The following is an 11,902-nucleotide window of genomic DNA, read 5'->3' as shown; positions in this document are numbered from 1 at the left end:
GGTTCATTTGAATGAGCCGATTCAAATGAACCGATTCATCTGAAAGATCCAAACTTCCCATCACCAATAGGCTCCTTGGCACTAAGGGTTTCCCCACACCAAGAGCAAGGAGCCGGTTGGTTGTGGAAGCTGCCTCAGAAGGATCCAAGGCCTGCCACAGCAATGTTACTATGTGCCTGTTAGAGTTCATTCACATGTCCGCACCCGTTCCGCAATTTTGCGGAACAGGTGCGAACCCCTTCATTTTCAATAGGACCGGAATGTGCTGTGCGGATCTGCACTTCCGTTCTGAAAAAATAAATATATATAGAACAGGTCCTATTCTTGTCTGCAATTGCAGACAAGAAAAGGCATTTTCTATGAGTGCGCTGGCGATGCAGAATGTAAATTGATGGTGCCCGTGTTTTGCGGATCCGCAAAACACATACAGATGTGTGAATAAACCCTTACAGAGTTCCATATGAGAATAGTGAATCTCCCACAGACTACAATGGTAACTCATGGACTATGGGAGAAGCGATCAGATGACTGCATGGAATAGTCCCCTTAGAAATCCAATTTTTTTTTTAAAGGGATTCTGTCACCTCCCCTAACCCAAACTCGGATTTTAAAGCAGTCATGCAGCACAGCTTACCTTGAATCGGCTGTGCTCTTCTATCTTGTAATCCGTCCAGTAGTTTATGAGTAAATTGACTTTTATGGTTAAGCAAATTAGCCCTGAAGGTGCCCAGAGGGGCATTTTGTTCCCCTTAGTGAGCCCAGTAACGCCCCTCTTAGTGCCCAGCCCGCCTTCCTTCCGACTGCCTAACCTCCCACAGCCTCTCATCCCTCTCCCTCACAGCTGAACGAACTCTCGCACAGGCGCAGTCAGCAGGGAAGAGCGAGCATCGGACGTCACTGGGCTCGGCACATGCCCAGTGACGAGGATGAAGCTCCTGCCCTCAGTCTCCTGCTGATCGCACAGGCGCAGCCCTCAGTGGGTACTGCGCCTGTGCGAGAGTTCGTTCGGCCGTGAGGGAGGAGAGGCTGTGGGAGGTTAGGCAGTCGGAAGGAAGGCGGGCTGGGCACTGTAAGGGGAACAAAACACCCCTCTGGGCACCTTCAGGGCTAATTTGCATAACCATAAAAGTCAATTTTCTCAAACTACTGGATGGATTAAGAGGATAGAAGAGCACAGCCGATTCAAGGTAAGCTGTGCTGCATGACCGCTTTAAAATCCGATTTTTGGTTAGGGGAGGTGACAGAATCCCTTTAAGTTGCCATCTTCTCAAATTTGGTGGTTGAAATAGAGATAAGAAATTATTTTTCCCCCAAAGATTGTTTTAGGAAGGCAAGAAAAAATGGTGGGAAAATAAAAAACACAGGAAAAGGTTAATAGCAGCAGTTGGCCCCATTGGGCAGGACACACCTTCAATACTCTGCACCAGAGTCCTATGTAACCATGAAGACCGCAGCCTCCCACAGCTGATCAGCCAAGACTCAGAAGGCCTGAACCCCCTCAGGCTATGCCACAGACCTCGCGGGTCACCACACTCCATGGACCCCATTCGCCATACACTGCACGAAAGGCGATGGCTTTTACACAAAGCGACAAGTAGTACATTTCAAGTCCTAAAAGTGTATTGAGAATACTTTTTAAAAAAAAACACGTCATACAAGTAGGCAATCCTCCTGAAATACAACCACTGGGTCAATACGTATAAGCAGCCATGTATATCGCTCCACTAACGCCAGCCCACCCGAGCCGCGCCGCAGAAAGTGAAACTAGTAGCGTTCTGGCGGGAACCACAAGCCCTCGGAAACGCCCCTTTTTTACGGAGCAAGAGGAAGCCTGTCATTGGTCGCTTTAAATAAGCGGAGAGAGAAGGCCCCGCCCACTTTTCTTCACACTCCCTGGTTCGTGGAGAGAGCAAGGAGGAACTGCGGTAAGGGGCGGGGCTTTGCAGGCTGTCATCAGTAGGGCGGGCTCGGGTTGGTAACCGCGGACGCTGAGCAAGCTGACAGCCGCCGGTAGGGTACGCTGCGTGTGTATGGGTATGCGGTATTGTTTTGTGTGCATAATCTCCTGTAAACTGTCGTGCGCCCGCGATCATGTAGTTAGCGATCGCCCTGGCAGCGCTTCTTTTCCCCCCCTGTCTTCCCCTTTATGCCATGCGATGACTCCACCGTCTGAACGTGGCTGGAGGTTGCATGCATTCCGTAAAAGTTCCTGATTGCGGTTCATCTCTTCGTGTGATCGTTGGATCAGCTGTGTCATCAGTACTGTATGTCACCTGGGGCCACGCACAATCGCCACAGGCCCTCTAGCTGGTATATTTGGAGGGAATGTTGACTTGGCATTGCTGGCATCTGGGCACTGTGATAAGCTATCAGTGTCTGGCTGGTGAGGGTGTGTCTGCTGTCACCCCTGTTCATCACTGGAACAAATCCACAGGGGCCCCAGAAAATCTCTGCTGGCCGTACATAATGGCTGACCATGTGGCCCCCCAAAGAAAGCCTAGCAGTAGATGAGGTGGCACAGTTCTAGCAGTCAGCGAGGGTCGGACCCCTGGTATATCCCAGCGAAATGCCATCAGTGTCTGCAGTGGGACAACCCCTAAACCTCCCACATGGATATGTTAGAGGGGTGCCAGACCCCCACAGATATACATTGGGGGTCCCACCGCTAGACCTGCCACTAGAATGGGGGTTTTGACCTTTGTTCCCCCACACCGCTCCATTCAAACTGTGTAGAGGAACAGGACCCCCATTGTAGTGACTGGTGGGGGTACCTCCAATATGAAAATAAAGTGCTTGTCCTAGTAGGGCACATGGGGGGGGGGGGGCTTATGAAGTGGGGTCCCCTCCCCATTAGGCCTCATGCACATGACTATGTATTTTGCAGTCCACAAATTGCGGATCTGTAAAATACAGATTTTTTAAGGACCGATGACTTCAATGGGTCTGTGGTCCAAGTATGGGGCACGATCTATCTTTTTTGCGGAAAGGACATGGATCATCTGTATGTTCTGCAGAAAGATAGAATATGTCCCCAATGTGCAGACCACAAATGGGTCTGCACAAAAATGCACGGCACACAGACTGCATCCGTTTTTTTGCAGAGCTGCATGAGGCCTTAGTCAGAGCAGAGCGCCATTACAGATAGCCGTGCTTACTCTGCAGGATGAATTGGCATACATTTGGCTTCCTTCAAGCTCACATACCTTCAGTGTCAGCAAAATTACACTGCTGTAGTCTACCGACAGTGTATCCCACCGTAACCGTGGCAAATGTCGCAGCCTTCCATTAGCTGTATATTTCGGGAAGTCCTTGTATACCTCCAATGAAGGGCTCGTACAGTATGTGCAGGGGGTCTTCCTTTAGGACAACCTGCATACATTTTAGGTAGGACTGACATTTGGGGTACATTCACTCGTCCGCATCCGTTCCACAATTTTGCGGAACGGGTGCGGACCCATTCATTTTTAATGGGGCCGGAAAAGATGCGAACAGCACACAGTGTGCTGTCTGCATCCGCACTTCCGTTCTGCAAAAAAATAGAACACGGACAAGAAAAGGCATTTCTATTAAAGTGCCTGGCATGTGCCGTCTACCAGTGTCCGTGTTTTGCGAATCCACAATTTGGGGACGTGTGAATAGAGCCTTAGGCTACTTTCACACCTGCGTTCGGTGCAAACGCTGGTATCCGTTCAGAACGGATGCATTTGCATTATTCTTTAAAAAAAAAAGTAACCGTCCTGACTTACATTGGAAGTCAATGGGGGACGGATCCGTTATCAATTGCACCATATTGTGTCAGTGAAAACGGATCCGCCCCCATTGACTTATATTGTAAGTCAGGACCGATCCGTTTGGCTCTGCAAGCAGCGTTTTGGTGTCCGCATCCAGAGCGGAATGGAGGCTGAACGCAGCCAAACTAATGCATTCCAAACGGATAATTATCCATTCAGAATGCATTGGGGCTAAACTGATCCGTTTTGAACCGTTTGTGAGATCCCTGAACAGATCTCACAAACGGAATTCAAAACGCCAGTGTGAAAGTAGGCTTAGTCCTCATGCACGCAGCCGAGAGCGGACCGTGGAAACCCGGCCGGGATTCCTCCTGACAGCATGACCGCACGGCGTCATTGGTTGCTATGGTAAAAAGAGAAAAGGGTCCAGCTCGATTAAAATGTTACCTTTATTTTTCAGTGCAGATAAAAGCCAGTTACACTCCAGTACTGGAGTGTAACTGGCTTTTATCTGCACTGAAAAATAAAGGTAACATTTTAATCGAGCTGGACCCTTTTCTCTTTTTACTTAAGTAACGCTGTGGTTCCTGGTCTGGTCCGTGCTCGTTGTGACAGGGTTTGAGCATGCCTCCATTTTTTCTCATTGGTTGTAATACTGTACAGCAGCGGCTTCATGAAGCGCACGGCGTCATAGCAACCAATGACGCCGTGCGCTCATGCTGTCAGAAGGAATCCGGCCGGGTTTCCACGGTCCGCTCTCGGCCGCGGAACACGGCCGTGTGCATGAGGCCTTAGTTTCTTCCATGACACCATTCATCCCAGGCTGTTGTATGGAGGGATTCTCCTCAGAAACATGGCTCATAGGGCAGAATGTGGTGCCAAACAGAAGCAGTATATGAGTCCATATGCCGCCATACAGGGTCTAAGCCAGGGGTGCACAACCTTTTTTTGGTCTAGGACTCTAGGGGCCACATTGTCACATTATAAGGGGACGCAAAATAAATAAATAACTAATCAGCTCTTGTTTACATCAATGTGAAGTGACTGGGGAGGAATGATCACTACCACAGTCATTCCTCCCTCATTCACTTCTATTGATTATCGGTAGCACATCCCAGATTACACGGTGAGATGTGCTGACCCTGATAAAATATGCAAATCGGCCAACAAACGAGTGATTCCTTGTTTATTGCTGATCAGTGGCACAATTTAGGGCTGTTTCACATGAGCGGCTGCCGTGCGGGTAATCCGCAGCGTGAGTGACAGCCAAGCCTCGTTCCGGACAGCAGAGACACGGAGCAGTAACATGACTGATAATGCTCCGTGCCTCTCTGTGACCTCTTTACTACGAAATCACGGTGACAACTTTATCTCACTGTGATTTTGTAGTAAAAAGGTCACAGAGAGGCACGGAGCATTATCAGTCATGTTACTGCTCCGTGCTTCTGCAGTCCGGAAAGGGGCCTGGATGTCATTCACGCAGCGGATTACCCACTCGTGTGAAAGACCCCTTATACAGACCAGTTATCAGGGATAAGCTTCCTATGAAGACTTGTTCCCAGTAATTGTCCCGAATTTCGTGCAAAAAAAATAACCCCTTTAAATGGTGACATTTCTTTCCTGCCTCCTATTCACAAATGAGTGCTTTCCTTCACTGCAGAGGACTGCGCCCACTGGTTCTTACCACTTCCTGCACCCCCAGATGTACTGTAGGTGCCCTGCAGTAAGCATTTCCCCTAAGGGCTCATGCACACGATCGCTGTCTTGGTCCGCATCCAATCCGCATTGTTTGTTGGTTGGATGCGGACTCATTCACTTCAATGGGGCTGCAAAAGATGCGGACAGTAAGACGCGGTACGGTCGTGTGTATAAGGCCTTACTAGCTGGGAAAGCACTTATTGGTTAACCCTTTAATGACCAGGGCTGAAAAACCGCTTCTGCCGGGACCTTATGGAGCAGTTAAATCTAATGGCCGCTGAACGAAATGGCAACTGATAACAGTACTTGTGCAGTGTAGTGCTGGAGGGTCTGCTGGAACTTATTGTTTTTGGAAGTTATAACCTCCCTTCTAGTCCTCAGCTGTGTCATGTGATCGACCCTCTGACTCTCCAGCTGACACAGCGTCTTATGTGTGGACAGGGAGCCAGTTTCTCTATTAAAAGTTTTCTGAGACTGACGCTGGGTGTGCAATCGCGCATACAGAGACAAGCGAACGCCCATTGTCGCGCGTTCCCGAAAGTCTATGTACAGGAACGTGCGACAAGACGCCCCAAAGAAGCTCATGTACTTCTTGGGGTGTCGGGCGTTTTACAGCGCGATTATATGCACTGTAAAATGCCCAGATGAGAACCATGCCGATAGGGAAGCATTGGTTTCTCCTCGTTGAGCGTTTTACAGCGCGTAGGAACGCGCTGTAAAACGCTCAGGTGTGAACCCAGCCTTAAATACTGATGACCTATCCTCTTGATAGCTCTTTAGTGTCTAATTGGTGGGGGTCTGACACCTGGGACCCCCGCTGATCAGCTCTTTGAGAATGCAGCGGCGCTCGCAGTAGCACCACGGCCTTCTCCCAGCTTAACCTAGGCCTAGTGACTTTCATCTGTCACGTGGCCTAGGCACAGCTCGGCCCCATAAAAGTGAATGAGGCTGAGCGAGATACCATGCACAGCCGCCATACAATGTACGGTGCTATGCTTGGTGAGCAGGGAGAAGGCTGCAGCACTCAAAGGACTGTCTTCTCAAACAGCTAATCGGCAGGGGTCCTGGGTGTTGGACCCTCACCGATAAGTATTTAAGTCTCGGAAAACCCTTTTAATTCTTTTGGCATCCTCAATGTCATTTTTAGGCCAAATGCACACGGCCGTGTTCCGCGGCTGAGAGCAGTCCGTGGTATGCCGGGCTGGATTCCTGTTCAGAGCAGGAGCGCACGGCGTCATTGGTTGCTATGACACTGTGTGCTTTATGTCGCCGCTGCACTACAGTAATACACTATATTTGTTGCACTGTTGTGGCACGACATCTTGTGTAGTAAATTTATGCTTTCTGTTTTTATTAATAGAACTAAAAAAATATCCTCACCACTGAAGAACTAAACTATCGTGCTCTGGATATGATCAAACCACCTATCTTCTCAGCATCTCAGAACTAAGGTGGACCCAGCATGCAAGCTTGCGAAAAGATAGAGAAAACCAATGACCAAACAGAACATAAATCTTCTAGAACATCTCCTAGGCAAAATAAGACTAGAGGAAAGGAGAAAGGAAAATGTGAGGGAAATAATAACAAAACAAAAGATACAAATGCAGACATTCTTAAAGATGCTGTGGAAATTCATACCAAAGATAGCATGGACAAAAGGCAAGATGAACCTCTAGGTGGAGAAGAAACCGTTTATGGTGACGTACCTCTTTCAGATGATCAAAAATCTACCAAAAGTGTTATTTCAGTCAGCAAAATAAGGAACTATATCAACAAGATAAAGGATTTAGATTCTTCGACAAAGTCTCTGGAAAAAAGAGGGCAGGAAGAGACTAAGCAGCCTTCTGCACAATGCAGACTACGTCTTCCCAGCAAGAGAAATCAAAAGACAAGTACAGATGCGCAGGAGGAATCTTCTGATACTGACTGCGAGAATGGCAATGGCCACAGATCTTTGAAGCACCCCATGCCAGACTTCGAAGAGGAAAAAGGTTTGGCATAAGCAATTAGTCTTATTTTAATAATTTCATGATGAAAGGAAATATTAAAAGGGTTGTCGTAATTAGACAATTCCTTTAAAGGCTTTGTACACCTTCAGAGGGAATTTTTTTATGCATGTTAGTCATTTTTGGCTTTAAAAATTAAAAATATTGAGCTGTTCTGTCAGTTTTTGTAGCTGAGTGACTGGTACTTTCACTTTCACTTTTGGTCTTAAAATAAACCTTATCCCTAAAATACCGAGAGGTCAAACACTTATTTAAGCCACATTCTTATCAGTAAGATTAGAACTGAGCTATAATGAGTGTTAATAATGTCAGAGAGCAGAGATAAGGAGTCCATCTGCTCTTAGTCTGACGGAAAAGAGAGAAAATCCAAAGGGCGCATCTACAGCATGTCTATATTACACTTGTGTGTACCCTGCACATGTAGAGGCACTTATTTTTGTATTTTACATTTAGTCAGAGACTATTGATTGCCTACTCTTGACATGTGCATTTTTTGTTTTGTGATATTTCTTTTGTAAAAATTTACTTTTATTATTTCTACATTTAATAATTGGTGAAAACTTATATCTAACCTACTTAAATTAATTTTAAAACTCTCTACAGTGGGCTCTTGGTGTGCTTGACTTGGCGTATTTTCTCTTATAACAGCCGTTTTGGCAGTAATAGCTGTTACTTTAACTGACTATCTATTTTCACTATCTACTTAATCATATACTTTGTATCTGCTAGTGTATTGTATCAGTTACTTGCTATACTGCCTGCAGGCTATACAGTGTTAATGCCTTTTGACACTGTATAACGTTGTTACTCTTATTGGTAGCTATGCATATGCTGCGCTGAATGCCTGCCACCTGTCTACTTTCATTTATTCGTTCAATTTAGATTCTAACGGCGGAGTGGTCACTTGCTATGCTACCTGCTCGCTACTCGGTAGCTTGCACACTCAATCTGAGTCCACTGTAGTCTAAAATCTTAAGCGCTGCCCCCCGACATGTTTCGCCATATACATGGCGTCCTCAGGGGATCGGGCAGACTGTACAGAAAAAAGGACACCATATTTTTTTATATAAACCAATTTAAAAACGTATTTTTAGCTCAAAAATTTCCCCAAAGATGTACATAGCCTTTAATCATAAGCTAGTCACAGGATGCTCTGCTTCTTTAGCTGTAACTCCTAGTTACAAACAACTCCACAGATTATCAATCAATGTGTTGTAAGGCAAATCTAGCACCCCAATATGATTAGGGCTGCAGCTAACGATTATTTGAATAATCGATTAGTTGCCGATTAATTTCTACGATTAATCGATTAATCGGGAAAAACGACAAAATTACAAAACAGAGAGGTTTATATGATCTTACTTGAAAAATTATGTTCAAAGGTCATATTAAAACAAATTGTGGACGACACTATTATGGGGGATCTGTGGACGACACTATTATGGGGGATCTGTGGACGACACTATTATGGGGGATCTGTGGACGACACTATTATGGGGGATCTGTGGGCGACACTATTATGGGGATCTGTGGGCGACACTATTATGGGGGATCTGTGGACGACACTATTATGGGGGATCTGTGGACGACACTATTATGGGGGATCTGTGGACGACACTATTATGGGGGATCTGTGGACGACACTATTATGGGGGATCTGTGGACGACACTATTATGGGGGATCTGTGGACGACACTATTATGGGGGATCTGTGGACGACACTATTATGGGGGATCTGTGGACGACACTATTATGGGGGATCTGTGGACGGCGTAGTTATGGAGAGGGGGATCTGTGGACGGCGTAGTTATGGAGAGGGGGATCTGTGGACGGCGTAGTTATGGAGAGGGGGATCTGTGGACGGCATAGTTATGGAGAGGGGGATATGTGCACTGTTATGGGCATAACAGTGCACAGATCCCTTTCCTCATAACAGTGCACAGGCCCCCCTTCCCATAGCAGTGCCATACACAGACCCCCCTCCCCATAGCAGTGCCATAGACAGAGCCTCCCCCCTCCCCATAGCAGTGCTATACACAGACCCCCCTTCCCATAGCAGTGCCATAGACAGATCCCCCCTCCCCCTAACAGCCCCGGCCCCGATGCTTGCATCTTTATTTTACCTTTTTACAATGACGCTCCCGCTCCTGTAACAGCCAGGCAGAGCGGACGGCGGCGTAACGTCACTCAATCACGTGACGCGCCTGCTCCGCCCACTTCATGAATGAAGGAGGCGGAGCAGGCGTGTCACGTGAGTGAGTGACGTTACGCCGCCGTCCGCTCTGCCTGGCTGTTACAGGAGCGGGAGCGTCATTGTAAAAAGGTAAAATAAAGATGCAGCGACCGCCCGCCCGCCCGAATAGCAACGAATCGGCGATTATTCGATAACTGGATTCGTCGACAACGAATCCAGTTATCGAATATAATCGATTACATCGATTAATCGTTGCAGCCCTAAATATGATAATACAATACAACACAGTATCTATACTTAGAAATAACTTTATTACATATTACATAAATCATAAAACCACATAATTGGTGATGGCATACATATACAGAAAAAAACGGAGAACACTAAAGCTGTGGCAACAATCCTTAGACCCCACTAGCTTGGAGATTGGTGCATGGCAATATAGCACCTCGCTTCGTGTATGTGTGTGTGTGTGTGTGTGTGTGTGTGTGTATATATATATATATATATTACAGACCAAAAGTTTGGACACACCTTCTCATAGTTTTCTTTATTTTCATGACTATGAAAATTGTAGATTCACACTGAAGGCATCAAAACTATGAATTAACACATGTGGAATTATATACATAACAAAAAAGTGTGAAACAACTGAAAATATGTCATATTCTAGGTTCTTCAAAGTAGCCACCCTTTGCTTTGATTACTGCTTTGCACACTCTTGGCATTCTCTTGATGAGCTTTAAGAGGTAGTCACCTGAAATGGTCTTCCAACAGTCTTGAAGGAGTTCCCAGAGATGCTTAGCACTTGTTGGCCCTTTTGCCTTAACTCTGCGGTCCAGCTCACCCCAAACCATCTCGATTGGGTTCAGGTCCGGTGACTGTGAAGGCCAGGTCATCTGGCGCAGCACCCCATCACTCTCCTTCATGGTCAAATAGCCCTTACACAGCCTGGAGGTGTGTTTGGGGTCATTGTCCTGTTGAAAAATAAATGATGGTCCAACTAAACGCAAACCGGATGGAATAGCATGCCGCTGCAAGATGCTGTGGTAGCCATGCTGGTTCAGTATGCCTTCAATTTTGAATAAATCCCCAACAGTGTCACCAGCAAAGCACCCCCACACCATCACACCTCCTCCTCCATGCTTCACGGTGGGAACCCGGCATGTAGAGTCCATCCGTTCACCTTGTGGTTGGAACCAAAGATCTCAAATTTGGACTCCTCAGAACAAAGCACAGATTTCCACTGGTCTAATGTCCATTCCTTGTGTTCTTTAGCCCAAACAAATCTCTTCTGCTTGTTGCCTGTCCTTAGCAGTGGTTTCTTAGCAGATATTCTACCATGAAAGCCTGATTCACACAGTCTCCTCTTAACAGTTGTTCTAGAGATGTGTCTGCTGCTAGAACTCTGTGTGGCATTGACCTGGTCTCTAATCTGAGCTGCTGTTAACCTGCAATTTCTGAGGCTGGTGACTCGGATGAACTTATCCTCCGCAGCAGAGGTGACTCTTGGTCTTCCTTTCCTGGGGCGGTCCGCATGTGAGCCAGTTTCTTTGTAGCGCTTGATGGTTTTTGTGACTGCGCTTGGGGACACTTTCAAAGTTTTCCCAATTTTTTGGACTGACTGACCTTCATTTCTTAAAGTAATGATGGCCACTCGTTTTTCTTTACTTAGCTGCTTTTTCTTGCCATAATACAAATTCTAACAGTCTATTCAGTAGGACTATCAGCTGTGTATCCACCTGACTTCTCCACAACGCAAATGATGGTCCCAACCCCATTTATAAGGCAAGAAATCCCACTTATTAAACCTGACAGGGCACACCTGTGAAGTGAAAACCATTTCAGGTGACTACCTCTTGAAGCTCATCAAGAGAATGCCAAGAGTGTGCAAAGCAGTAATCAAAGCAAAAGCTGGCTACTTTGAAGAACCTAGAATATGACATTTTCAGTTGTTTCACACTTTTTTGTTATGTATATAATTCCACATGTGTTAATTCATAGTTCTGATGCCTTCAGTGTGAATCTACAATTTTCATAGTCATGAAAATAAAGAAAACTCTTTGAATGAGAAGGTGTGTCCAAACTTTTGGTCTGTACTGTATATACCGCCAAAGGAAAGTGCAAATCAGAAAGACAGTATAAAACAGTATAGATCAATATACTATAATAAACAAAGCATAGGTCCAGAATGGGAACATATAAAATATATATAAATACTGACCAGTCTAGCTCCAACCCAGACGTACGTTTCGCCTTAAGCTTCCTCAGGG

The 11,902-nt window shown here is 46.2% G+C and overlaps 1 protein-coding gene across 4 annotated transcripts in view; it reads left to right on the top strand.

The window, feature by feature from the left end:
- Positions 1–1,936: 1,936 nt before the first annotated feature.
- Positions 1,937–11,902, top strand: part of PWWP3A (PWWP domain containing 3A, DNA repair factor) — a 44,961-nt gene continuing 34,995 nt past the window's right edge. For 2 of the 4 annotated variants that reach the window (XM_044269267.1, XM_044269245.1), the window contains exons 1-2: positions 1,937–2,010; positions 6,790–7,420. In XM_044269267.1, coding sequence (XP_044125202.1) covers positions 6,892–7,420 — 529 coding nt within the window. In that variant the 5' untranslated portion in view covers positions 1,937–2,010; positions 6,790–6,891. Of the gene's footprint in view, positions 2,035–6,789; positions 7,421–11,902 lie in introns of all 4 variants that reach the window. The other 2 variants (XM_044269259.1, XM_044269251.1) reach the window with 2 other exon arrangements.

This window comes from Bufo gargarizans, chromosome 1 (assembly GCF_014858855.1).
Source record: "Bufo gargarizans isolate SCDJY-AF-19 chromosome 1, ASM1485885v1, whole genome shotgun sequence".
In the NCBI taxonomy this organism is placed as follows: Eukaryota; Metazoa; Chordata; class Amphibia; order Anura; family Bufonidae; genus Bufo; species Bufo gargarizans.
The sequence above is the reverse complement of the archived record's forward strand: the minus strand, read 5'-3'. Positions and strand labels throughout refer to the sequence as shown.